Raw genomic sequence first — 26,805 nt, 5'->3', positions numbered from 1 at the left:
TATATGTACAAACATCTACTACTAAGAATGGCTTTTCATAGATTAATCCCCTGTTTTTTTTACTGGCTTTCAAATGGCTTGTTTAGTATTTTAGTTTGTGTGAAAGGTAAGCTGAGTGAATAATGGGTTAACATAATTCCCATTGTTGAATTTAGATGACCATTCAAACTGAATTCAGTTTGCAAATTTTTGTTTTTTAAATTACTCATTTTCACATGGCCTAGTTTTTGGTGGTGGATGAAGACGACTTGGTGATCCCACAGATGCCTACTACTACATTTTCTATAGAAAGCCAGTCTGGTAACTGCAGTCAGCAGTAAAACTGATGTTTAGTTTGCTGTTGACAGGTTCTAAAACAGAGACCAAGATTTGTTGCACTAAAGAAGCAACCATCTTACATTGGAGGACAGGAAAGTTTGGAGTTAAGAGATTATCAGTTAAATGGATTGAATTGGCTTGCTCATTCGTGGTGCAAGTAAGTATAGTTTGTTTGTAAATTCTAAGCATTCATAAAAACGTAAACGTTATTCTTTTCTATATTTATGGAGGCTAGATGTCTTACTACAGTAAGCTGAAAGTAGAGTCCTGAGAGGACTGTTTTTGCTCAAAGAAATACTAAAGCTACTGAAGTTAATTACATGGTTGGTTTCAAAAAACAATTAAACTCTGCTGTTGGTACTCCCACTTTCTGTGTAGAAGTCATGTTTTTAAAAAGCAATTGGAAAAAAATAACTAAGACTACAAAACTGAAAGAATCAAAGCAAAATCTTATGAAATGCCAACGTTAGTGTTACACTTATAAGATAGACCCCTTAAGAATACTTCCAAGCTTTTTGTTAATTTTGTTAATTTAAGGAACTAGTATCTTCATAAACTTCTTCAAGATGTATAGTTACAAAATCTTGAAAACTTGTACAAGTAGTTTCTATACTCAAGATAATAATGTCTTCTTGTCCATTCCCTTCCTCTCTCTTCATCCCCCTCTTCCTCATTCTTTTTTGTTTGTGTGTTTTTGTTTTTTTTAGAGGGAATAGTTGTATTCTTGCAGATGAAATGGGTCTGGGTAAAACAATACAAACAATTTCTTTTCTGAACTACCTGTTTCATGAACATCAACTGTATGGGCCTTTCCTGCTGGTTGTGCCACTTTCTACTTTGACATCTTGGCAAAGAGAGATTCAAACTTGGGCTCCTCAGATGAATGCTGTAGTTTACTTAGGAGATATAACCAGCAGAAATATGGTGAGTATTTCCCTTCATCATTAGAAAAGCTTATTTGTAAACCACATTCGTTTCATATTCCTATCCTCCACTAATTTCCAATATTTTGGTTGGGAGTGAGCAAATAATTGCTGAAACACTTAAGATGCAAATTGAAAGGTCAGATTATGATTCTATATAAATGTGCATGAAATATTTCCATCCGTCTTAATAATAAACAGGATTAAAAATGTAGTCTTGCACCTGAAAACAAATTGTCATCTGCCATGTAATTATTTATGCAGATAAAATAAAAATAGTATGTATGCAAGCCAACCACAATCTTAATTTATTTTCTGAAAAGTTCTTTTTTTTTTTTCCTTAAGCGGTCTTCTGAATGTTAGTAATCTTGTTTATTAAAGCAAAAAACGTTTCGTAGAAATTCTCTGCTGTTTATTCAGAGGCTAACAAAGTGGTTTGGAGTGCTTAGACAGCTTGGAAGTTCAGTCTTGTGGAAATTCAGTTCATGTGTTGTGCTTCTGTTTTGTGATCAGATTATTGAACATCTTTAAACATTTATATTGCTGTAGTGCTTATGTCTCATTGATTGGTACAATTTTTTTTCCTAGCTTACTGTTTACTTAATTGTTTTTGTAGATAAGAACTCATGAATGGATGCATCCACAGACCAAACGACTGAAGTTTAACATACTTCTGACAACATACGAAATTTTGCTGAAGGATAAGGTAATTTCACTAGCTTTCTCAGGGAGATGAAACCATTGCCCAGTGTAGAACTCTTGTTCGACTTGCACATTTGGGTTTTTAGTCATTAAATGGATGTAGAGTGTGATGGATTTTACTTTTGGACAGTGTATATATTTTAAGCACTTCTTGCCTTTCTGTATGTGTGATGAGGCTTTCAGCCTTCTTCCATTTCATCAAGCAGGTAATGCTTCTAGTTTGCTTGAGCTTCGCATTACTGTAATGATCTCCTCCCATCAGGAGCTATACTTTCCTTGTATCATCAAAGAGCTGAAAAAGAATCCAGCCCATTACACAAACATCTTTGAAACAAAACTTTGAAATCCAAAATGACTTTTCTTCATTATTATGCATACAGTAGGGTATTACTACTGTGTCCAGGACAGTAGTACACAGGGTTATCGTTAGTCCTTTTAAGAGTATATGAAAATTTTTATAGACAATGAGAAGAACATTTTGACTGGATTTGTTTGGGAAGAAGAGGTCTATAGCTTCTGTGGTTGGTAGTTTGTTGTTGTTCTTGTTGTTGTTTTTATTTTTTGTTTTGTTTTGTTTTTCTGTTATGAAAATTAATGTGGATCAGACTGTGCGCCCTTTTCTCATCTTCTAACTTGATTTTTACTTTCTTGGGATGTTTGCATATGCTTTCTTTGAACCTGGCTAATATAAAAGCAATGATTAGCACTAAAGACATACAGCTGTCCGTATTTTATTAAAATAATAAAAAAAGAAAATGATGGTTATAAAACGTGAGAAATTGCATACTATGTTTACCTGTGTAATGTTCACCCGGTTGTCCATTTCTTTAAGTCTTTCCTTGGCGGTCTGAATTGGGCATTCATAGGGGTTGATGAAGCTCATCGTTTAAAAAATGACGACTCTCTTCTGTACAAGACTTTAATAGACTTTAAGTCTAACCATCGGCTTCTTATTACTGGAACTCCTCTGCAAAACTCCCTCAAAGAACTTTGGTCTTTGTTGCACTTCATCATGCCAGAAAAGTAAGGAAGAGTTTTGCATTGTTCTTGTAAACATTTTGTTAAGTTTCATAATATGAAATAGTGTAATGATTTGTAGACATGATGGTATAATAATGAAGGTAGACAATAATACTGTGAGATTGTTTAAATATTCTGTACAATGTAGATGTATGGTCCTGTTGCTGGTCCGGTTGCTGATTAACCCCAGTAGTAGTTGCTTCACCGTTAGAGCAGTCCACAAGAATGATGGATTGAGGTGTACTGGTAAGAGCCCAGAAGAAAAAAGGCTTACTCTTAATGTAAGAGGAAAACTGTATAGCTTTACTATGGGGAAATAGGGTGAGATTAGGGATATCTTCTTGTCTTGTCTAACAGTACTAATTAGTGCTGTTAATGGAAGCAAGTTTGTACCAAGCTGCCTGATACCCTGTATTTCAGTCAGGTGGCTATTTTTCCCATTTATTTTAAATACAGTGAGCTTCCTGTATTGATCTCATTTTTTATTGACCTCTGTTTGTACCTAGATTAAATGAGATCTAGTGTTAAATGAGGACTAGTGTAGAGCTCACATTCCTATCAGATATGTTGTAAATGCCAAGCAATATTCCATTGTCTTGCAATCAAAGCCAATGTAATCTTTCATTTAGTAATTTATTTCTAAATATAATTTTGTAAAAGTGTTTGGGAATTTCCATTCTTCTATTTACATACAAAGTATTTGGAATTTCTTGAAAGACCAACATTCAGAAATTGGTTAAATTAAACAAAGGAGGGGGAAGAAATCAAATTGGAATGCTTATACTTTTTTTTTTTTAAAATTTTGTTAGCATTCTTCTTAAATATTACTACTTTTTTATATTGTAGATTTTCCTCCTGGGAAGATTTTGAAGAGGAGCATGGCAAAGGAAGAGAGTATGGTTATGCAAGTCTTCACAAAGAGCTTGAACCGTTTTTGCTGAGAAGAGTTAAAAAAGATGTAGAAAAGTCTTTACCTGCAAAAGTTGAGCAAATTCTGAGGATGGAAATGAGTGCATTGCAGAAACAATATTACAAGTAACAATTTTCTTTAAATTTCATTGTTTTAATGATATGTCTACATGCAAATTACTGGTTTAATATTTTTCATAATGCAGTCTGAATTTAGGGCAAAACAGTAAAAATCAAGCACCTTTTTAGGATTTCACAACAGTAATGTTCTGTGAAGCAGAGGTTTATTGGTCTTATCTGTTTATTTTGCTTCTGTTGTTTGGCATATTTGTATATTTTCACTAGGAGCTGCTTTTTTTTTTTTTTTTTTTTTTTTTAGTTTGTTTATATTTTGAGAGCTTTTCTTGCTTCCACAAATGGTTATTTACACCATGTCTTACATTATAGGTGGATTTTAACAAGGAATTATAAAGCCCTCAGTAAAGGTTCAAAAGGCAGTACCTCTGGCTTTCTGAACATTATGATGGAACTCAAAAAGTGTTGTAACCATTGCTACCTCATTAAACCACCAGATGATAATGAATTCTATAATAAACAGGAGGCCTTACAGGTAATGTCATTTTGTTTTTAATTCGGGGAATTTATTTTTGTAATGTGCGCACTGTAATTTTATAGTGTTCTGGCAATTTTTTAGTTCTTAATATTAGGAAAGAGCAAGATCTCTAAAAACATGTATCCTGGACTTTACTGGTAAGTGAATTGATTTTTGTTTCTTTATTGGAACTGAACACTAGACAGATCTCTACTAAATAAAATATCTTTGAATTTTTAATTGCACTCAGCACAAAAAAGATATAGTTTGAAACAGTCTATGCATCTTCACACAAAATGAATTTAAGACCTATTTTAAACCCAGGAAAAATAAAGCAGCTAAACAGATGAAAGCTAAACAGGTAAATGGAAACGCAGGTGACTGGCACGAGCAATCTGTATGAAAGCATGAAGCAATCTGCAGAATGTTTTTAAGCTTTTTGTATAACCAGATATGCCTGCAAACAACCAAACTGAAAGGAAATGAAAGTAATGGTCATTGAAATCTGTCTGATTTTTTTTGCTGTTGTTCTTGTTCCAGATGAAAACAATTATCATTACTACCAGAGATGGGCTGTAATGTTTGTTTTTAGTAAATGTTAATTAATATTTGTACCAAAACTGCTCAGAAGCACAACAACAGATAAAAAAAAATAAATAATTATCAATGATGCTATTTATATCAACATAATTTTTTCTACAGATTTTTTTTTTCTTCTGTAAGCTTCTGGTAACTTAAACATTTTTCCCCAAAATATTAGTTTGTGCAGTGACAATTGTAATTACAAGATAGCTTGCAATATGAAACCTTTTTTAAAGCTAAAGGAAGTGTCATTTATAAATTGACACACTCTACATCTACCTCATACAAAATTAAATTCCTTATAACTGCTCGAACATTATTTCTATTAATTGCAGACTTTTAACAACTACTTCTTTGGTCCGCTTTAATAAGTTCTGTTAGCTCTTAATTATGAATGAACACATTCTCCAAAATTCTTTCTCAACCTAAAGAGGCCTAATGTTTAAAACAATAAATCCTGCATTTGCTTTCTGTTCCAGTTATTCCTAAAGGAACCAAGAAGTCTTGATAATGTAACCCACCTAAAGTCTGTTAGGCACCACAAATAACAGTCCTATCATGCATATTTTAAAGTATGTATATTATAAGGAGTGACAAATGTTTTTGTTTTTCTCCCACATCAGTAGACAGGAAGACAAACCTTAAAAGAATGTCTGACCACCTGCAGCACTTACTAGTATCGAGGTGAACTGTTTTTGTAATCCATATTTCTTCTTTTGATAGCATTTGATACGTAGCAGCGGGAAACTAATCCTTCTTGACAAGCTACTGATTCGTCTGAGAGAACGTGGCAACAGAGTTCTGATTTTCTCTCAGATGGTGAGGATGCTGGACATCCTAGCAGAGTACCTAAAGTATCGTCAGTTTCCCTTCCAGGTAACAAGCCTTAGTAGTCTTAATCCTGAATTTAAGAAAAATCTTTTCTTTTCTCGGAGTGTGACAGAGCAGTGGAGCAAGTTGTCTAGAGGTTGTGAAATCTCTTTTCTCCATGATAATTAAAAGAGAAGTGGACATGATCCTGGGCAACCTGCTCTAGTGGACCCTGTCTGAGCAGAGGTGTTAGACAAGATGTCCTTGCCAACCTCAGCCTCTCTGCCATTATCTGATCTTTACCACTTTGCTTAATAAAGGAGTGTCCTTGAATTAAGAAGATGACATGAAGCATTAACATTCCTTTTTTTCCTTCACATTACTGTTTTGGCTGTTGAGAATTCAAGTTGCTCTGATGAGAATATAGCATAAGAATTACTTTTAAACTGTAGTATTCAATCTCTTTAGAGACTTGATGGATCAATAAAAGGGGAATTGAGGAAACAAGCACTGGATCATTTTAACGCAGAAGGATCAGAGGTATGGTAATTTTTTTCCTGTTTTATATTTTCCCAAGAAATATGAGAAGTGTTCTGTAAAAATGACTGTTGAGAAAAATGAGAAATGCATCAAGTTTGAAAATCCAATGTTCATGGCTAGAGTGAAAGGTCTACTTTTTTAGATTTTAGCTTTAATGCAAAGCACAGAACTAAGTTGTGTGTCTTTGATGAACAGCGAAAAACTGATTTCTGAAGATTCTTTGTGTGACTTGTGAATTTATAAGGGTCTCTGCAGCTTTTTTTTTTTTAAAGCTTAGAGGATTTATAGCTTATATAACATTACAAATACACAAGCCGTTCCATTTGATCAAGTTAAATCGTTCTCCTTTTTTGGGGGCACAGGGAGTAATTGTTTTTCTTGGTAATAGGATTGCATTTCTCAGTTGCTGCTGAGCTTCTGTTTCTGCTACAGTTGAAGAGGAAGGACTTAACTCCATGAAGTAAACTTAAGAAATATATTAAATACAGAAGTTAATTCTGTTTTAAATCCCTAGTATAGACATCATTGCCTTTTTCTGCTTTGCAGTTATACTGTACATTTTTTGAGGAACCTAAACTTCACGTGGTATTTAACGGTGAAGGCAAACTTAATATTTGTGCAGCAACCAAATTATGTTCTTTGCTTTATCTTCTATTTCTTTCCTAAAAGTTTATAATGTTTCATACATTTTTGGCCATTAATGAGCAAAGATGTTAATGGAAATATTTTACATAATTCCCAGGACTCATTCCTAAGAGTCATGGTTTTCTGTTCTCTGTCACTATAGGAAAAATAATTACTATTTTACTTCCTCTTGAATTTCATATGTTGTTTTATTGCATGTCTCAAGCTTGTTTATAAATATATTAAACAGCAGTGACCCTTGAAGAATTCTGCCTCCTGTCTCGCAACTGGTCATATGTAGTCTCAGTATCTCTCCTAGTATGCCATGGCTGCTTAGGTTTCTTAAGTGGGTAGGTGAAGGAAGACTTTGGTCCAGTCTTCTGCTTGTCTGGTGTTTTGGTTGGTATCTAGTATGCTACAGCCTTTAAACCACAAAGGAATGAGCATCAATGTCTATTGAAAATAGTTATGAATGTTAGCTTTATACATAAAGAAACTTTCCCTAGAGAACGATTACAGAATTGACAGTGTATGACTCTAATGTTTACCATGGAATGCATAAATAAGTGTCATAGTGGTTCATTTAAGGATATCAGAACTGCTAAATATAAAACGGTTTCATTTTATATTTTCAGGACTTTTGCTTTTTACTGTCTACCAGAGCTGGAGGATTAGGTATAAACTTGGCATCTGCTGACACTGTAGTTATATTTGATTCTGACTGGAATCCACAGAATGATCTGCAAGCACAAGCTAGAGCTCATAGGATTGGGCAGAAGAAACAGGTACATTCAGCTGTAACCTCCAAACCTGAGGGACAGCTCTCTAGAGGAGCTGTCAACTGACTGGGCCATTGCAGTATTCGTGTATTTTGAGAATAATTAGTACTTGGCTGGATGTGTTAAAAATGTTAATAATGCTCTATTTATATTTATTTTTTTTTACTTTAAAATCTTCTTAAAACACAGTATGGCAGCTGTGGTATTATGGATGGGGAGGGAGAAGAGTTGCGGGCTTGTCTGTCCCATCTTTGTTGGCATCATGTCATTCTGGAAAATAACTCCATCAGCCACATTCCCCTTAAGTATTTTGTAGTTCTCTTTGGGTTTCTTTATCATTTGGGGTAATAATCAGAAATAGAAGAGTTTTGTTTGTGGCTAATCACTGAAGCTTAAAAAAGACACGTCTTAAAAATTTATTTCTCTATTTGTAAACTGCTTATGTAAGACCATAGTAAGAAATTTGAACTAGTATTTATTAAAATAAATAAAAATCAGATAATGTGCAGACAAGACTGACATTTCTTCTTGTTGTTGCTCACTTATTTAAAATATAGGTTAATATTTATCGTCTAGTCACAAAAGGGTCAGTAGAAGAAGATATTCTTGAAAGAGCCAAGAAGAAGATGGTTCTAGATCATCTAGTAATTCAGAGAATGGACACTACAGGAAAAACTGTACTACATACAGGTTCTACTCCTTCAAGGTATATTTTTATTATCTTATATGCCAATTTGTATTTAATTATATTTGGCAGGTAAGTAAAATCGCCAGTAATTTCATTTTGTTAATGAAAGGCAAACCAAAGGTAAATAAATAAAAACTGCAAAGTGTTTTTGTCTGTGTAGATTTTTGTTTCCATATCAAATATAGCTTTTACTTGACAGTAAAAAGAAATCTTAACTGGCTAGTGGTTATAGAGAATTCTTTCAGTCTACTAAAATAAAATGTTTTTCCTGAAACATCCTGTATTTCAGCTCAACACCTTTTAATAAAGAAGAATTATCAGCAATTTTAAAGTTTGGTGCAGAGGAACTTTTTAAAGAACCTGAAGGGGAAGAACAGGAACCCCAGGTAAGTAATGTTTCTAGACTTGAAATATAAAACAACCCAAAGTATGTATGAATTATTTCATTATAAAGGCAAATTCAATCTTTTTCAGGAAATGGATATAGATGAAATCTTGAAGAGAGCTGAAACTCGGGAAAATGAGCCAGGTCCATTAACTGTAGGAGATGAGTTGCTTTCACAGTTCAAGGTATTGCTCTGTCGTCTCCCTCCTGTCATAATTACTTTCCCTTATTAAAAACTTCTATTTTTTCTTTTATGTACTTATCTCCTTCATTCTTACAAAAGAGATGCCACAATAAGTTAATTGTCTCTTTCTAATAATTTTCTTTTCACTATACCCTCAGTACAAACTTTAAAAAATATTTATAATGTATTTTATGAATAAAATAAGACATTTATGAACATGTTCATGAGGAGAGGTTTGGGTACTGTTTGGGTACTAAAGGCATGAATGCCTTTAATGTTAAGCACTTGTGGTACTTCTGAACACAAAACATAATGTCTGGATTTCTTAATTGATTACTTTTAGAAATTGCTTTCAGCACTGAAGTAAACTTGAATTACAGAAACAAAAACAGAAAGTGTTACCAGCTAGACATATTATCATGTGGCTGATTTTTTTTTTTTTTTTTTATTTAAAATATATGGTGTGATAAGTGTTTAGATCAGTAGGCTATTAAATCACTATTCTGCTGATGGTTCATGTACAATCTTTTTTGATTCCTACGATGTACTGTTTGGATAGTTTTATATTACTACAGTCTCAAATGAACTGATGCATTCAAATGTCATTAGACTTATTCTGAAGGAAGTTAACTGTCATACAGCTACTGTGGAGTGTGTCTCATTATGCTCTACGTTAGTCAACTTCTAAAAGAAGAAGAATTTTCATTTTTTCTGAGCCCATATTGCATGTAGTACATCTGTATCATAAATGAGCAAAAATATCTTCATTAGAGACAGTGTTTCTTGAAACATATGTATAGATTTTATGTGTATTATTAAGCAGTAATAAATACAAATGCATGAAGAATATAGATGCATAAAATATGTCATCAAGAACTTAGGTTTCCTAAAATATCTTTTGCTAAGTTTTGTTTAAATTAAGTCATTTATTTAAGTGATGAAAATACATACGTTCTGATGTATAAGGTGGCCAACTTTTCCAATATGGATGAAGACGATATTGAGTTGGAGCCAGAAAGAAACTCAAGAAACTGGGAAGAAATAATCCCAGAAGTCCAGAGGCGAAGAATAGAAGAGGAGGAAAGACAAAAAGAACTTGAAGAAATATATATGCTCCCAAGGATGAGAAACTGTGCAAAACAGGTACCTCTGGGTTTTAACTGACTTATATTTTTGTTTTTCTATTTTCTTTTTCTATTTTTTTTTTTTTTTCCTTCTCTGAATTCATATTTTTGACAGGCTAGGTAAAAGTTTATTTTGTTTGTATTAAGAATGTAGTTTTGAACTGCTTATTCTGAAATTCCAGATCAGCTTTAATGGAAGTGAAGGAAGACGCAGTAGGAGCAGAAGATACTCTGGATCTGATAGTGACTCTATCACAGAAAGAAAACGTCCAAAAAAGCGTGGAAGACCACGAACTATTCCTCGAGAAAATATTAAAGGATTTAGTGATGCAGAGATCAGGCGGTAAGATATGGGATGAAGTGCATGTTTAAAGGGATAAAACAGTTATGTTTTTTTTTTTTTTAATAATTATAGAGTTCAAAAAATACTAAAGACGGTCTATTTGTGTGAAATTATTTGAAAATTTTCTTTCTATTTAGTGTTTTACCTTGAAAAGGTACAAAAGCAGTTTTTGTACTTTCTCGTGTTGACATAGTTGAACTGTTTGCCAGCATTTGAACCCATTTGGTAAGGGATAGAATTAGCTTGGAAAATGATTCTTGACTGTTTTTCACTTGATTATCATTACTCTAAATTCCTGCATCCCCTGAGAACAGTGATTTCAAAAAAGATTTGATAAGTGCGTGAACTTATTTTTTTAACATACGAAAAATAATTTACTTCCCATGATTCTATGTGAAAGTTGCAGAAAGAACAGCTTTCTGGTGAATACCAGCTTTTTGGTGATAACTACAAAAAAGTTGATTGGGTTTTTGTTTTGTTGTAAGCTTCTTGAAACTGTAATTGAATTAATTTCATAATTTTGCCTTTTTAAGCTAAAATATACAAAATCTGGTGCTGAAGTATTTTTGGCAGGAAGAAGAATTGCCTTTACTTTGACTTTGTGGCTTTGTGAAATGCTACTCTGCTTCTGAAATTTAGGTGTTCACATTTCTCTAAAATATTTAGATCTTTCGAAATACTTTTTATTACAATAATAATCCTTTAATAATCCTTTAATAATCCTTTAATAATCCTTTAATAATCCTTAATAATCCTTTAAATATTATTGTTGCCTTTCTGTTTCATCTAACAAAGTGGATTGCATATTCTTTCAAGTGTATTCAAATGCTTGTGCTAGCAACCTGAATCTTTGATTGTTCTAGAAATTTATTTTTTTCCTTTATTTTTATTTCATTCCCTCCTTATCTTGCTGCTTCTAATTTCTTTCCATCAGTTATTTATCCCCAAAACATTAACATTCCTTTATCTTCTGTGTTATGTTTTCTGAAATCTTAAAATCACCTGTATTGATTTTCAGATTGCTCCTTATGTTACGCTCAGACATAACATAATGTCTGAATTCTCTATTTACAACAAATTCACATTTTATTTTTGATTAAACACATCTAGTTGCTGTATTTTGTCATGTGAAAGTAAAAGAAGTTTGTTTTTTTTTAATTAAAAAAATATTGTACCTTCTGTCATTTTATTTATATCTGTTCATAAACCAAATATAGCTATGACTCTGTGCAGGTTATCGTGATATACATCAAGCTGTGGGTTTTAAAATATTAATAGGATTTCAATGCAATTCTTTATGGACAATTAAAAAGTAATGTAGTTAGTTAAGCATACATTTAAACTGCAAAATTATTTTCTGTTATTAGGTTTATCAAGAGTTACAAGAAATTTGGTGGTCCTCTTGAAAGGTAAACTTATAATTGTGTAGCAACTTTATACCTTGTTTTCATAAAAATTAGAACAATATACTAAGAAACCTTAGACTTAGAGAGAAAATAATATGCTTGGTCTTTTAACTTGACTAACGTGTCTCTGGGATAGTATTTCAGTTTTGCTGGACTGCTTGTTTTTTTTTCTTTATATTTTACCTATTGTCTTGTTTAATCTGCATTGGTGATAGGCATGCTGTTGTCTTGTTTGATAGCTTGTTGAAAGACCATCAGTTTATCCACTCTGGCTGTTATCCAATGTTCAAGTTACTTTTGCCACTTCATTTTTAAGATATGGAATAAGGCAAAAAGCTTAAGAAAAGCTTGGCATCCTTATTTTCCTTGAGAATATTTATATTCGATATGATTGTGTCATAAGTAATGGTTCCTATTCATTTTTTTTATTTTATTTTTTTAAATATTACTGCATTCTACCTCAAAACTGTAGAGTTAGGACCCTATAAAGTAATTGTTATATTGTCTTCTGATATCTGAATCACTTTTATTTTTTCCTTTTTGTAACTATTATATTCTTTTATTTAATTGTTTTTAACTGCATGGGTAACAAGTGCAGGTGACTGATAACTTAGATGATCATTTTTCTAGTTTCAAAATCTGAAGGAGGCATATGCAATTGCTAAACTTGCAGAGCAATAAAAATGTGGGTTTTTTTTTAATTATTTTTTTATTACAGGTTAGATGCTGTAGCTAGGGATGCTGAGCTGGTCGATAAATCTGAAACAGACCTTAGACGTTTGGGAGAGCTTGTGCATAATGGATGCATTAAAGCTTTAAAGGACAATTCATGTGGACAAGAAAGAGCAGGTACAGTGTGTTTGGAGGTGTCTGTGTGTGTGAGGGGGTATAAAAAGTGTTAAGAAGTCTGAAGTATTCTTGCAGTCTGATCATAATAGGAAACAATTCTTAGGGGAAAAAACAAATGTTATCATTCTGGGCGATTTTGAAAAAGGGTTATACTAAGACAACAACTTCTTTCCTTTATTTTTTTTTTTAATGGTCACTGCAGAGTGCAGTTTGTTTTTGCATTACTGTGAAATTTAGAAATGTTCTGTTACTATCTGAAAGACCTTGAGATTTTGGAGCTTAATTAGACTATTTTGTTAAGACAAAGTCATATAGTATAGCTATAGCAGTGAACTTGCTTGTTTTCTTTTTTCTTTTTTTTTTTTTTTTTTTTTTTTTATAAGATACATGTAACAGCTAACATTTTAATATTTCCATCATTTATTTTAAGGAGGTAGACTTGGGAAAGTTAAAGGCCCAACATTTAGAATCTCAGGAGTGCAGGTGAATGCAAAGCTAGTCATCTCTCATGAAGAAGAGTTGGCACCATTGCACAAATCCATTCCTTCGGATCCAGAAGAAAGGAAAAGGTATTTTTTTTTTTTTTTCCTAAAGGAAGTTATAATTTAGAAAACGGTTCAGGCTTTATTTGCTTTATTCAGAAAACCCAGACTCAAAGGACACTGTCACAGCCTTGTCCCTCCATTCTCTATAAGGACTGGCAGCAGCAAACTGCTTCAAATTTGTTTTTCATTATTTCTTCCTCCTTCAGGGAAGGAAGAGGTCAGTATCAGCTTTGGCTTCTGAACTGTACTCACTGTGGACTGTGTTCAGTTACTCATAGTACTACATCCAGACTAAAGGTCATGCTTGCTGAGTTGTTCTGTGTGTCATATCTGCTTGAGAGAAAGCAGTATATGTCAAACTGCAGTAGATGGCAACTGTTGGTGGTAGTTACCACCCTCTGAACTTCTTTTCCTTGTGCATCACAATCTTTACATGATCCGCATATTCAGTTAGGAGTTTCATTTGGATGATGTTTTATACAGAAGTATAAAACAAGAGAACTTCACAACTAGCCAACCCTGTGACACCACCAAGGGCCACAGACAGGTATCCTTTGTCTATCATGATCGATGTAATCTTGATCAGCTTTAAAACATATTTCAGTGTTGATTTCAACAAATATTTTCTGGAAATGTTAAGAATGTATAGTGGTAGATACTTGGATTACTTTCCTAAACATAACAGCATCATAGTGATGTAACTAGATGTGTTTTTTCATTCTTAGTATGTCAGCCTTCTCTTTCCTAAGCTTCAGAAATAATTTGTCATTGTAATTTATTTCTGTTAGATATGTAATCCCATGCCACACCAAGGCTGCTCATTTTGATATAGACTGGGGTAAAGAAGATGATTCCAATCTGTTAGTAGGCATCTATGAATATGGTTATGGCAGCTGGGAAATGATAAAAATGGATCCTGATCTCAGTTTGACACAGAAGGTATGTCATCTAAAATGTTTTATCAAGAACTTTTTTTGTTTCAATAATAATGCTAGTGACAGTTACTGAAAGAGCATATGTATCATAAGTGAAATTGCATAGGTTTTACATACCTATAGTACTTCCACGTATCTATCCTTTGTGTAGCGTGTCATTAGATTTGGAGTCTTTGGTATTCAACTGAAGTCTGCCTTCTTATGATCAGTTATGCTTCCCTATTTCTGTGGGCCTCAGTCATTTGAATTCTTTCTTTTCTATCTTTTTTGCTATTTTAGATGTTTGAGATGGGTTTGTTTTGTTCTTGAGTTTTTTGAAGGGAGTTTGTTGTAGGCATTTGTCTTGGTTTCTCCATCACCACTTAATCCCAAGGTTCTTCAGGTGATGGACAATCATGACATGAAAATAGTCTGGTCAGACTGAAGTACTGCAAGAGCTGATTAGCAATAGTGAGCAACACATTTAGGAAAAAGCTAGGACGAGGCAAACTTCGTGACAGTGTGAACAACCTGTAGCTTTGGGATTTAAGGAGGCTGGGTTTTGTCCAAATTTGTTTAGTAATGATCTATATGTCTTCAATTCATTTTCTTTTTTATCAGACCACCCATTTTTGTTTCTGGCATCTGCAATATACTATAATAATGAGTTCTTCATTTAGTTCTTTTGCATGAGGCAGAATTGGGAGTTCTGTGAATGACTGATAGGGTAGCCCAGAATTTCTTAGATGAACTATCAGAATCGGAACAGAAATCTGATTCTAGTTTGTTCTAAATTTTGTGAGGCAATTTCCAAGATTTAGCATTTGCTGTTTTTAGGGAAATTAAAACAATAAATTTTCCATTGTTTACAAGCATGCTGTTATATTTGCTAGATACAGTTGAAGTGGAAGGACCCACCTTTTTTTTTTTTTTTTTTTTTTTGAAACTTTTTCGCTTCTGAGTGCTCTAGGCTAATACCTTTGAAATCTGATAATGCGTACTCATAGTTCATACTACCAACATTTTCCTCAGATTTTACCTGATGATCCAGATAAGAAACCCCAGGCAAAGCAGTTACAGACCCGTGCAGACTACCTCATAAAATTACTGAATAAAGACCTTGCAAGAAAGGAAGCACAAAGGCTTGCTGGTGCAGTAAGTAAAATTTGGCATTCAGTAGCAAGATAAAATAATATCCATTTGGTGTTAGATCCTTTTCCTTTTTTCGTTCTCCTTTTTTATTTTGTGGAATATTGGTAATCGTACTACATGAGATGAACTTAACAAATGAATCACAAATATCACATCGTATTAATCTTTCCTATTTAGTATTCTCTACTGTTGAACTGTACTCCCTCCGGTCCTGAGAACAGTGGTGGTCATTACTGTCAATAAATAAAATGAAATCCCTATTTCATATAAAACCAAAACTTTTTCCTGCAACTCTGGTGAGGAGATGCTTGCCAGTTGCTGTATTAAAGGTACTAATTTGCGTTCAGGGCAATTCAAAGAGGAGGAAAACAAGAACTAAGAAGAATAAGATAAAGGCTTCAAAAATAAAAGAAGAAGTAAAAAGTGATTCATCACCACAGCCCTCAGAAAAATCTGATGAAGATGATGATGAGGAGGATAACAAGGTAAATATCTTTCATATGGTGAAGGTGACTGCTAGAAATTTCCATTTTGTATTCTGTTTGACCTAGTAAAATTGAAGCAACTGAACGGTGTCTTCTTCCTGTGGCTGCTACTGTTAATATTCCATTAGCACAATTGCATGGACTATCTATTGTGATTTGATGCTAACCTAGGAGCTGAGGAATTACAAGTAGTTTTCCAAATTTTATTATTAAATAATGTTGTAGTCTAATTAAAAGTGTCATTGATCAATTTCAATGTTATTTAAAGACTTCAGCATTGTATCTATTAGAAATGTAAACAGTGTTGCTACAGTAGTAGCAACTGGTTCTTAAGGTATTTTTTAGTTCAGGACCAGCAGAAAAAAAAAGTCAAACCCAATTAGAAGGAGCAGCGTGAATAAATGATGTTTCAAGATGTGCAAGTGAAAGTTTCTGCATATGTCATGACTTTAATTATGTAAAAAGACTACTTAGCCTCATTATGTTGTGTTACTTCAGAAGTACTCTGTTAGGCCTTTGCTTTTGTTGGATCTATTTCTTGTATCTATTACACAGCAGAAACCACTAGAGAGAACAACATAATATTTAGGGTTGTGTCATACATAATTTTATAATTTTGAAATGGTTTAAATAAGTAATTGCAAATCTGTAAATATCATTAAAATCATTCCTACTTGGTTTAACATAAACCAAATTATGTAAGTGTCTTTTGTAACCATTTAAAACTATTTCAGGCCATTGTAATTGTCAACTTTTTCTGTAAAGATAAAACACTAATTGAAATATATAGTTGAAATAGATTAAGTCTGAGAAGAACTATGATGCAGTTTACAGAAAAGTTTAAAAAAAAAAAGTTTTAACTGAAGCCTTTCTATATGTTATTCAGGTTGTTTTACAAAGTATAAATATTAATTCGTACCAATAAATGAATAAACAACAAAAAAATAACCTTTCTTTGTAGACTGGCTTGTTTTGTAGATACGATAACTTGAATGATAATTGTTCAGAATGTAAGACCAAGAAGTGTTTTCACAGTTCCCAGTAAATTGATAATTGGCAACTGAATGATAAAACAACATAAATTCAGACTACTTAAAAAAAATTAATAAAAAAGTGTCAGACTTCATTCAAAATAGAAGACACTGCCAGTCTGTTGATTGACTGTTCTGTTTGGGAGAGAGCCTAAAATGCTTTTGTGTACATGTGTTTAGTAATGGTTATGCATTACTTGAATTCTTTTGGGCAGAGACAAATAATTTCACTTCTGAAGAAAAAAAAAAAAAAAGACTAGATCCCAAAGTAAGCTTTAAACACCCAAATGATTGGCTCTAACTATATAACTGCCAGAGTGCTAATAACTTGATGCCTAATCTAAGTAATGAGTTGTAATTCATGTACTAGGTTTCTTTACATCTGTTTTTTTGCAAATTGTCCAGGATTATCTTTTAAATTGATTAAAAGATTATGATGATTCTTGCACTTGTGCAATATTACTTTTGTTACTTAATAGTATTCTTCTGTCTGAAAGGATATGAGTTTCCATCTCTGACCTCATTAACCAATATTACAAACACTTGATGTATTTTTCATCATCAAATAATTAAATAGGTTTCTATTAGTTCGTAAGTAAGGCTTTTTATTTGAGCATAGTAAAAAGAACAGCTCCAAAAGAATGGAAGATAGGACTCTGCTTCTCCTGTGAACGTTTAATGTGGGATCAGTAAAAAGTTACTGAGACAAAGCTAACTAGAGCAGAGGTCTTCTAACATTTATCACCTGAGTGTCCTGAACAATCAGCTCAGTTTTCAAGACGTACTTCCTTAGTGTCTTTAGTGCTTTAGAGCTTTTTACAGGGGCAGACTTCTTTTGGCATACAAAAATTGAAGTGACTTAATTTTTCACTCCCTTCTTCCACCCACTTGCCAAATCAGTACTTGTTTTGTGTCACATCAAGGAAATGAGTAAATAGCCCTCATTTTTCTTTACAACTATATCTATTTCTATTTGATAGATGTTAAATCTATGTAAAAAAAAAAAAAAGAAAAAAAAAAAGAAATGCACAGATAAAAAATATGTTTTAATCTGATGGTTGCAAAACTTGTATAGCTAGAAACACAGTTTGATGTGACATATATGCTTGCATATTGCAGGATGAGATTGTTTCAGTGAAACATCTACATAAAAAAATAAAAGCAGAAAAAGAAAATGAAGAAAAGCCTGAGCCAGATATTGGTATAAAGAAGGAAGCTGAAGAAAAAAGAGAGACAAAAGAAAAGGAAAATAAGAGGGATTTGAAAAGGGAGAAAAAAGAAAAAGAGGATAAGAAAGAATTAAAAGAAAAAGATATTAAAGAAAAGAGAGAAAACAAAGTAAAAGAATCCACACAGAAAGAAAAAGAAGTAAAGGAAGAGAAGGTAACTAGGTTTATTTATCTTATACAGCATCAGAAAAGGCCACTAGGTTTTTGTGAATGATTTTGAGTTAAAAAGGTATTTTGGATCTGATCAGTTGTCATTTCATTGAAATCTTTTTACATCATTTGAAGTTATATTTTTACCACTTGCAACCATGGAGACAGGCATATGAAATGGGGAATTACTTCCTTAATTATATGTATCTTCATTGGATTGTGAGTATGCGTGGGTGCAAGAAAAGAAACTTACTCCTTTTCCATTCTCCTTTTCCATCCCACAGAGAAAGTAAAATATACCATCTTAGTTTTTCTTCCTGTTATTGAAGAGTATGCAAGAGTTATGGTTATTGTCATGCATTACAGGATAATTTCAGACCCAAAATATACTCAAACATTTTCATATTTTGTTCTTAGGTAAATGAAATCAAATCAGAAAATAAAGAAAAAAATAAAAAAATTCCATTGTTGGATACTCCAGTTCACATTACTGCAACGAGTGAACCAGTTCCTATATCAGAAGAATCTGAAGAACTAGATCAGAAGACGTTTAGTGTGGTAAGTCCCTTTTTGATAACCTGATTTACAAGTTTACACTTGATATTCTAAAAAATGGAAGTTTCTGATTCTTTATTCATTATTAGACATAGTACCAGACAATCTCTTGCTAGTAAAGTCTTAGATCAATGGATGATATTGATACTATACTGAAGTTATTTTTGTCTTCAGGCCAGAAGTTTTATTCTGTTGTTTGTTGCAGGTATGCAGTATAGTAAGAAAACTTACCTAGCAGTCTGTATACTGAATAGATTTTAAATATACTCTTTAAAGATCTATCCTCAACAAAAAGTTATGTATACTGCTTCTTCAAGAGCAGAATACATAATGCAGTTGATGGAGTCTCTGGCTTCACTTTATCATAAATGCTTTTACTCTTAGTAAGATAAAAAGAGAAATTAAGTTTCAGCACTTCCCTCCTGCAGTATCACAGACATAAATTATTAGATACAGGAATGAACAAATTCTAAAGCCTTTAGAAATACCTGGCCAGAGTAATCTCGTTGACACCAAAAGAATTTCATTTAAATTACTACTTGTCTAAAAACAGAATCAATATTAGAGAAAAAAAAAGAGTATGTAGACGCAAGATATGTAGAGTTGTATAGGTCAACTGCAGCCTTTGGAAAGGTACCAATGAGTTCTTTTTAGCAATCGTAAGCTCTTCTATGTGTTTTATCAGACAGATTTCAACGATTATCTGTTTCTGCTGGTCAGGTTTAGTGGATTTATTGTGGTGCTGGCTGTGACATGCAAATTAGATTCTCATGAGTATGTCATTGACTCGTCTTTGTATATTTTTAAACTAAATATTCCAAGTGACTTACCTGTGATTCCCAAGATGAGCCTCAAGTGATTCAGGTGGATGTGTGGATAGCTTTGTGACAGGAAATCATTTGATTTCTCTGTACACTTAGATTTTTCCGATCACTTCTAGGTTTAAGCAGTGATCTCTGCAAGGTATCTAATTTAAGCTGTGGCTAAATCAGTATGTATTGCAGCTGATTAATTGCTTAGTGTTATGAACTAGCAATGGAACTCTCTTCCTTGAACTCTTCAGGAATGGGGCATCATGACTTCTCTGTTCTCAAGGAACAGCTTCTTTGATTTTTCTCCACAGATGTTGACACATTGATTGTGGTATTCTTCAGTGTGTTCCTCTCACCCTGTGAGCAAGGTCTTGTGTTTTGTTTTGCTTGTAACAATGCTGTCTTGCCTGTATAGATATCACAGTAATGGGTGGGGTCATGTTCTAATTTTTTTTAAATTTATATATAAACATATATATAAATATGTTTCCTGCGTTTTACAGTGCAAAGAAAGAATGAGGCCTGTCAAAGCAGCATTGAAACAGTTGGATAGACCAGAGAAGGGTCTTTCTGAAAGGGAGCAGCTGGAACATACTAGACAGTGTCTAATCAAAATTGGGGATCATATTACTGAATGCCTAAAGGAGTACACAAATCCAGAACAAATTAAACAGTGGAGGAAGTAAGTTTTTCTGCATGATTTTTTGTTTTGGAAAAGGAAAATATTTAATTGCTAGTATTAAGGATAATAGTTTTCGGTTATTTCTCTTGTTTCTTACCCTCTTTTTCTTGTATTTTTCTGCTGTCTTAAGTAAGTGTTATACAAGATGATTATAAATGGTTCTGGCTTTTAATAGATTGACTTCTTCATACTGTATAGCAATGCACTTTATCCAGTAGGTGGCGTAATCTCACTTCTTACAACCTAAAGTAAACACTAGATAACTTTTATGTAGTGTTAAATATTTATTGGGAAAGAGTTCTTATCTTTAAGGATCCGTTTCTTCAGCTTTGAGGATTTTTTTAATTCATGCTAAAAACAGGAAATTCAGACGTGTGTGCTGAACTTTGATTTTTGTTTGTAGAATATTTATTTTTTTTAAATATACTCAAATAATATATGACACAATAAAATTATTTATAACATACTTAGATGTGTTTTAAAACAAAGAGTTCTTAAATGTCTTTACCCATCATTATATTACACTTAAAAGTAACTGAAATTGCATTAAGAATTTATCAGAATGTGCAGTTAAGTCTTGAAAATACATCCTACAGCTTGGGCTGAGAATATATCCTACACTTCCGTATGCAAGTCAGTTAAGCATTATAATTTCCTTACAGACTGTTGCTACTGTAGAATGCTTCAGCTGTTTTTACTTGCTTTACTTGAAAATTTTAAAGATGGTCTGAAATATAAAAATAAGACCCGTCTAACACATAATGTAACGTAATTTTTTTTTTTTAAGTGGAAATGCATAACAGAGCTAGTATTCACAATAATACTGCAGTACCATTTGGTTAAATGTTGAAATAAGATAAAATGAGACTTAAGTAGTCGGAGTGAAGAATCAGACTGATGCTTCCTGAGCCTGAAAAATTCAAATGTTTCTAGATTGTAGTATTTGGTAGTCTTGATAGAATTTTAGACTTCAGTTTAGTTATCTGTAATCTTAGAAACAAACATTTTCTTTCAGGTTTTGGCATCTATACTTGACCTAGTGTTGTTCTTTGCTCCTCCATAGGACAGATTAGGCTTGAAGCTGCAACCATGTCACTTCTGTCATTTTTTCAGATTGATTTGTTTTCAAATCTTTGACCAGGATTTGGAATTGTGGATGAATTCTCTGACATTTCCAGGAAATAAGTCTTGTTAGTCAAATGCCTTCCCCTGCAGGAAACTTCAATTTTGGAAGAAGTTTTACTTACTGTACCTTACTTGCATTTTTAGTTACTGAGTAGCGAATATTGAAAATTTCTGTTAGAATTCTAACAATCTTTCAAAAGGCATGCATAAACTGAAAGCAACATTTCTAAGCATTTCCACAAATTATTGCATTAATGAAATTGATAATAATTGTACTGTTCATGCACTTCAAACTCTAAAGTAGTGATGATAAATAATGCAAAGTGTCAAATTGTCACAGGAGTTAATTTGTCAGATGTTTGATGTACAGCTAAATAATATTTGCTGTGCAGCTAGGCACTACTCTGTGTAACAGATTTTAGTGTTTCTTTTTACTGAGGTTAATGAATTAATTTCAGTTAAATCTATGTTGTTTTGTGTGATACAAAAAATATATATATATGAATATATATATATGTAAGAACTACAACATCTCTTTTCTTCTTCCTCAGAAATTTGTGGATTTTTGTCTCTAAGTTTACAGAATTTGATGCCAGAAAGTTGCACAAACTGTATAAGCATGCAATCAAAAAGCGCCAAGAGTCTCAGGTAATTTAAGACCCTCTCTAAATATAAAAATGTTCAAGTGTTATAACTCATTTAGATTTAAAGGATTATCAGAAACACAGCAAGGCACACACACTTTAAATAAGTATTTGCTTTGTGTTTGTAGTAGTCTCCTTTGATAGGCACTTAGCCATGTTGAACCTCATTGAGTGGCTAAGTGCACTTTGGTCAGAAAAACCACGTGCAATGCTACAGGGTTGGGGCAGAGTGGCAGGAAAGCTGTGCGGCGGACAAGTATCTGGGGGTGTTGGTTGATGCTTGCCTGAGCATGAGCCAGCAGTGTGCCCAGGTGGCCAAGAAGGCCAACGGCATCCTGGCTTGTATCAGAAATAGTGTAGCCAGCAGGACCAGAGAGATGATCGTCCCCCTGTACTCAGCTCTGATGAGGCCACACCTTGAGTACTGTGTTCAACCTTGGGCCCCTCGCTACAAGAAGAACATTGAGACCCCGAAGCGTGTCCAGAGAAGGACTACAAAGCTGGTGAAGGGCCTGGAGCACAAGTCCTATGAGGAGCGGCTGAGGGAACTGTGGTTGTTTAGCCTGGATAAGAGGAGGCTCAGGGGAGCTACCTGCAAGGAAGGTGTGGGGAGCTATTGGTCGGTCAGTCCCTTCTTGCAGGTAACTAGCGATAGAACTAGAGGGAATAGCCCCAAGTTGCACCAGTGGAGTTTTAGGTTGGAAATTAGGAGACATTTCTTTTCAGAAAGAATAGTCAGTCATTGGAACAGGTTGCCCAGGGAAGTGCTGGAGTCATTGTCTCTGGGGATGTTTAAGGAAAGGTTGGACATGGTGCTTATGGACATGGTTTAGTGGGTGATATTGGTAGTATGGGGGTGGTTAGACTAGATGATCTTGGAGGTTTTTTCCAACCCTAATGATTCTATGATATTTTTCTAAAGTATTCGGATAAACTGAGATTTATCAGTAAGTTCATGTACTTGTTTCTTTCAGCAACACAATGACCAGAATATTAGCAGCAATGTGAATACACATGTAATCAGAAATCCAGGTAAGAAATCTTAAATGTAATCTTGTGCTAGATATCTTATTTTTTTAGTATATTTCATTTCACATACCCTTATCTATCACCTAGATCTCTGTCCTATACTGTATAATATGGTAGAGATGGGCACACTAGTATAAATAAAGTAGTTTGAAGAAATTCAGCAGAGCACAGACTGAGCCTGGTAGGTACTGGGTTGAGCAGCAAGTTAGTTGAACATCCTTTAAAAATAACTAATTGGAAACCTACATTTTGTATTTTATTTTGAGGAGGTAGAGAAGTCTACTCAAACCTTTAAACTTCATAGAAATTCTTTGCCCATTTGTAAGCCATTGTAGAGTCAAAAAAAAAAAAAAGCCTTAGAGGAGAAAAATAAAATAAAAAACCAGCATTATTGTCAAAAATAAAATATATCCCATATAACTAATTGCAAACTGTGACTTCAATTGTGACTTCAAGATACCATTTCCTATATTCCCACACCTGCATTTTTGTAATACTTTTATGTAATATTTTGGTTATATTATCATGTGTTTAAAATCAATGTAACATTTTTAGAACAGTATAGGAATACTAGTAATGCTTGTAATGCTATAGTAATAATAATTGCTAGTAGTAAATTGCTAAAAGTAAAATACTATGGTAATGCTACTAGTTCATACATTTAAAATACTGTCTTGTTGCTGGGGACCTTTCCTACTTAGAGAAGAAGTTGCAGCCATTCTGTCTACAGTTGCTCTACCAAAGACATTTCTACTCACTCCTTACTTGGACCGCATTTAGCCTGTCCATTCAGTTTGTAAGGTTGAGAAGCTCAGTTTCTGAGCCCTACATATTACTTTTCTAGATTGCTTCCCTCTTACATCATCCACAGTAGTGCATTTGTCTTTGAGCTACTAAGATCATATTTCTACCAAATTATAATGTTGTCGTATTCTTTTGAATCTGATAAGTAGAAGTACTGTTTGAATTAGGTGAAGAAGAGAATTTATAGTGTATGAGACTTCCTCATAACCTTTGATTTATTAAACAGATGTAGAAAGACTGAAAGAGACTACAAATCATGATGACAGTAGCAGAGACAGTTACTCTTCTGAAAGACATCTGTCACAGTACCATGATCATCACAAAGACAGGCATCAGGGAGATGCTTACAAGAAAAGTGACTCTAGGAAAAGGCCATATTCAGCCTTCAGCAATGGGAAAGATCACAGAGACTGGGATCACTACAAACAAGACAGCAGGTGAGTTTCTCCAGCAATTGTAAAATCTCTTCAGAATTCCCTTCCTGTTCTTATAGTATGCTCATAGGAATCACCAAAGTATGTATTTTGAGTAATGCAAAATTACAAAGAGAATACATGTATATCTCTAAGGCAGTTCTGTTGAATTGATGTAACTGTAGTTACTATTGTGTGTTCAGTTAACATTAATCTAATATAAAAATTTGTATTTTTTAGATACTACAGTGATAGTAAACATAGGAAGTTAGATGACCACAGGAGCAGAGACCACAGGTCAAACCTGGAAGGAAATCTAAAAGACAGCCGGCCTCATTCAGATCACCGTTCGCATTCAGACCACAGGATACATTCAGATCACCGTTCTGCTTCAGAGTACAGCCATCATAAATCTTCCAGAGATTATAGGTACCACTCAGACTGGCAAATGGACCACAGAGCTTCTGGTAGTGGCCCAAGGTCACCACTAGATCAGAGGTCTCCTTATGGTTCAAGATCTCCCCTGGGACACAGGTCTCCATTTGAACACTCATCAGATCACAAAAGTACACCTGAACATACATGGAGTAGCCGGAAGACATAACAAAGACTGACATTTTCTGGACCTTCTTTTAGCCATATACAGTAAACTAACACAGTAATTGCCTTACATGACTTGAAAGATATGGACTGGATATTCTATCAGTAGCAGTATTGTTACTTCTTTCCAGGATGCAAGGTCTATTATCCCAACAGAAGAAAAATATTTTTGTATTTAAAGTTTATGCTGCACTGTGCTGCAAATGTTGTGGCACTTTTTTTTAAGAAATGGAAGATGTTTACTTTTACAGGGACCTCAACACTGCCCCTTTCAGACTGGATCTTACTATAAAACTCTTCATGTCAAAGTGGTTTTAGGCTGAACACAGTTTAAATTATGTTTGTAAATGAACTTTTAAACACTGACCTGTGCTCATGTTTCAGGAAGGAATGAGGAGTTTATTTTGTTTTGTTTCTTAGTAAAGAACTCTCAAGGACTTTGTTCACTTTCCAAAGCTACTTGTTTACATTGTACACTGCGACCACCTTGCCGCTTTTCATCACAAGCTTGAATATTTAAATTCTGTATCTATAACTGTAAGATAGCCAGGATTTCTCCTGTTTGTGATCAGCTATAATGCCTTTTTATGAAACAAACAAAAAATTAAAAAACATCAACACCAACAAATGGCTGTAAATTATTGTAAATTAATTAAATGAGCTTTTTCCCCACTCAGGCTTTTTTTGACTGTTCCTTTCCCCACCAACTCAGGCCTTCTTGTCACAAGTATGAAAGAAAGTCAGTGTACTTAAATGTTTTAATAAAGTATCTTGATGGAATCAGAATGTAAAAAATGGGGAAAGGGAATATTTTATTCCATTTAGTGTTCCTTTTTTATTGGATACTTTAGATACTTTTTTTTTTTTTCTATTAAACTGTCAGTGTTGTGATTGTTGTAATGAAATCGTGAGAAATATCCAGCTAAACTGTGCTCTGGAAAGCTTTTCAGGTGCATTGGTTTTAAAGAAGGAGTGTTCAATATCTGAACACTTCATAACCCAAATCAGCCAAAATTTGTTGTAAATCCATTTGTTTTCCCTCTTTAACATGGGCAATAATGTCAAATGTGCTATGCAGCCAGTTAATATTTTAGAAGATTTGAATGACTTTATTAACAGAATTGTTACAATGCACACTGATTGTACATAGATAACTTCTATCTGAAAAATTAAATTTAAACTAAAAGGATATGTGGGCTCTTGTAGTTTTCTGCAGTGTTTTGCTGTACAGCATACCTTTTCCTGTTTTAACCATAAAAATATTAATCTCTTAAATACTAAATTTCAATACATAACATGATAACTTGGGAAGATACCTAGCCTGACATCATGTGGTTGAATCCATATCTGTTCCTCCAATTTCTTTTGCAATGTTGAGCATTGTTTCCAATTAACCGGATCTATATGAACACATTAATAAAGAACCAAAATCTGTCCACCCAGTATCTTGGGATCATATTGTAGGTACAGTTGCTGCCCACTAGGTTGATAACATTTAAACTAATTTAAAGTAGGCTGGGACTCGATTAATGGTTCTTCATATCTTAGCTTTTTATCTTCCCAGGTCTGGGAGGATTTTGCGTTTTTCTGCTTTTAGGCTTAATTGCTGAAGCAGTGTTCAGCCAGTGATGCCTTGTAAGGCTATGCATTTCTGTCATTCATTTTCAACATCCAATGGCAAAAATCTAAAATATGGAGTATCTCAAACCACTGCCTAATTCTTACTGCTTGGGTAGTGAAAATGAATCATGAACCTATTAATAGTGCATGGAGAGCAGTCCCACCAAATCTGGTTTGCTATCAGTGTAGCTACCTTATGGCATTGTGATTCATCATGCCTAACGTGATATGATTAGT

General features: G+C 33.6%; 1 protein-coding gene across 3 annotated transcripts in view; it reads left to right on the top strand.

Moving 5' to 3' along the window:
* The window catches only part of CHD1 (chromodomain helicase DNA binding protein 1), a 52,017-nt gene extending 25,880 nt beyond the window's left edge, over positions 1-26,137 (top strand). For 2 of the 3 annotated variants that reach the window (XM_084503517.1, XM_084503518.1), the window contains exons 11-37: positions 348-475; positions 1,026-1,242; positions 1,858-1,947; positions 2,776-2,966; positions 3,810-3,998; positions 4,320-4,482; positions 5,770-5,922; positions 6,325-6,396; positions 7,656-7,805; positions 8,357-8,505; positions 8,777-8,873; positions 8,962-9,057; positions 10,023-10,199; positions 10,363-10,523; positions 11,891-11,932; positions 12,648-12,778; positions 13,209-13,347; positions 14,112-14,262; positions 15,270-15,392; positions 15,737-15,874; positions 18,025-18,288; positions 18,702-18,842; positions 20,155-20,333; positions 22,010-22,106; positions 23,077-23,134; positions 24,162-24,372; positions 24,589-26,137. In XM_084503517.1, coding sequence (XP_084359643.1) covers positions 348-475; positions 1,026-1,242; positions 1,858-1,947; positions 2,776-2,966; positions 3,810-3,998; positions 4,320-4,482; positions 5,770-5,922; positions 6,325-6,396; positions 7,656-7,805; positions 8,357-8,505; positions 8,777-8,873; positions 8,962-9,057; positions 10,023-10,199; positions 10,363-10,523; positions 11,891-11,932; positions 12,648-12,778; positions 13,209-13,347; positions 14,112-14,262; positions 15,270-15,392; positions 15,737-15,874; positions 18,025-18,288; positions 18,702-18,842; positions 20,155-20,333; positions 22,010-22,106; positions 23,077-23,134; positions 24,162-24,372; positions 24,589-24,952 — 4,071 coding nt within the window. In that variant the 3' untranslated portion in view covers positions 24,953-26,137. The remainder of the gene's footprint in view (positions 1-347; positions 476-1,025; positions 1,243-1,857; positions 1,948-2,775; positions 2,967-3,809; positions 3,999-4,319; positions 4,483-5,769; positions 5,923-6,324; positions 6,397-7,655; positions 7,806-8,356; positions 8,506-8,776; positions 8,874-8,961; positions 9,058-10,022; positions 10,200-10,362; positions 10,524-11,890; positions 11,933-12,647; positions 12,779-13,208; positions 13,348-14,111; positions 14,263-15,269; positions 15,393-15,736; positions 15,875-18,024; positions 18,289-18,701; positions 18,843-20,154; positions 20,334-22,009; positions 22,107-23,076; positions 23,135-24,161; positions 24,373-24,588) is intronic. The other variant, XM_084503519.1, reaches the window with a different exon arrangement.
* The last annotated feature ends 668 nt before the right edge of the window (positions 26,138-26,805 follow it).

This window comes from Aythya ferina (genome assembly GCF_964211825.1).
Source record: "Aythya ferina genome assembly, chromosome: Z".
NCBI classification, from domain to species: Eukaryota; Metazoa; Chordata; class Aves; order Anseriformes; family Anatidae; genus Aythya; species Aythya ferina.
Note: the sequence above shows the minus strand (reverse complement) of the source record. Positions and strands in the feature narration are given on the sequence as shown.